Genomic DNA, 1,187 nt, shown 5'->3' with positions numbered 1-1,187 from the left:
TGATAATCGAACTATTTTTTTAGATCAACGTGTTCTTTAACACTTCTATGGAATTCATCGTGAAATACTCAGTAATTTCCGAAATCTACACGAGTATCTTCTCATTCCTGTTAATCGTATGCATTGTATCAACATTTGATAAGTATGTTTTATATTTTATAAAGTATCCATTATATATACCGATAACACTCTTCATTTGAATTTAAAATCTTCTATTTTAGATTCGATCTAGCCCGATTCGATATTGAACACCTACGCGAGCTTTATTTCGACTACAACCGTGCAATGATCGCGGTTCCATTGTATCTGGTAGTTTTCTGTCTGCATCAAGCTTCCGCGAGGACAGATAATCATTTAAATATGGTGCATTACACAAATTTCAACGATAGTACGTGGGAAAACGTAAGTAGAAAAAAGAACGTTCGATTTAAACTAGAATATCTTTCCATGGTAATGTAGATTTCGTTTCAGGTAACTAAGATTTTGTTCGACGATCTGAATAGCTGGCAAAAGATATCAATGTCGAAGGACTTACTTGCAGTGTTCGCTTGGTTGTTCGCCTCCTTCGGCACCAAAGACGACGCGTTCTTGATGTACCTACAGTCGATGGAAAAGTATGCGAACGACGTGGAATCTTCAAGATAACGAAAATATTCAAATTGTCGCTACTCTCGCACCTTTACACGGTTCAGGAAATGCGGCGCATATGGTTTCAATGTTTATTCGTAACAGAATAGGGTCTGATATGTACAATATTTATAAAGTTCTAGACTCTAACAGACAGTATACACGTACATGTAATACCAATGAAGACAATAACATTGAGGATAAAATAACATATTATGGCGCGATCGTGTAATATTAAAATATGTCCTTAGACTTTGTCTGGAGCGTGATATCGTGTCGAATCGACGATTGCACGAAAGAAAAAACGAAACAGATTTTACTTAACCCGGAATAACGAAAAACACGGAATCTACTGTTTAACGAGAATAAATAATAAAATGCAAGTAACATAAACGCGCCAAATATCTCCAAAAAGAGGAAAAAAAAGAAAGAAAAAAAAAATGAACGTTCTCGGTTGCAATCGTCGACACAACTCGCGCTCTCGTTGTACGACAAACGTAGAAGCACTTTGTTAGAAATAATGTGCAAAGGCTCGTATTGATCTGCGAAGCAACAGATAA

General features: G+C 36.2%; 1 protein-coding gene across 1 annotated transcript in view; it reads left to right on the top strand.

The window, feature by feature from the left end:
* The window catches only part of LOC108570993, a 1,674-nt gene extending 1,029 nt beyond the window's left edge, over positions 1–645 (top strand). The window contains exons 3-5 of the mRNA XM_017932938.1: positions 24–142; positions 222–402; positions 472–645. Of these exons, the coding sequence (XP_017788427.1) occupies positions 24–142; positions 222–402; positions 472–645 (474 nt within the window). The remainder of the gene's footprint in view (positions 1–23; positions 143–221; positions 403–471) is intronic.
* Positions 646–1,187: the final 542 nt, after the last annotated feature.

Source organism: Habropoda laboriosa, unplaced genomic scaffold (assembly GCF_001263275.1).
Source record: "Habropoda laboriosa isolate 0110345459 unplaced genomic scaffold, ASM126327v1 scaffold88, whole genome shotgun sequence".
In the NCBI taxonomy this organism is placed as follows: Eukaryota; Metazoa; Arthropoda; class Insecta; order Hymenoptera; family Apidae; genus Habropoda; species Habropoda laboriosa.
Note: the sequence above shows the minus strand (reverse complement) of the source record. Positions and strands in the feature narration are given on the sequence as shown.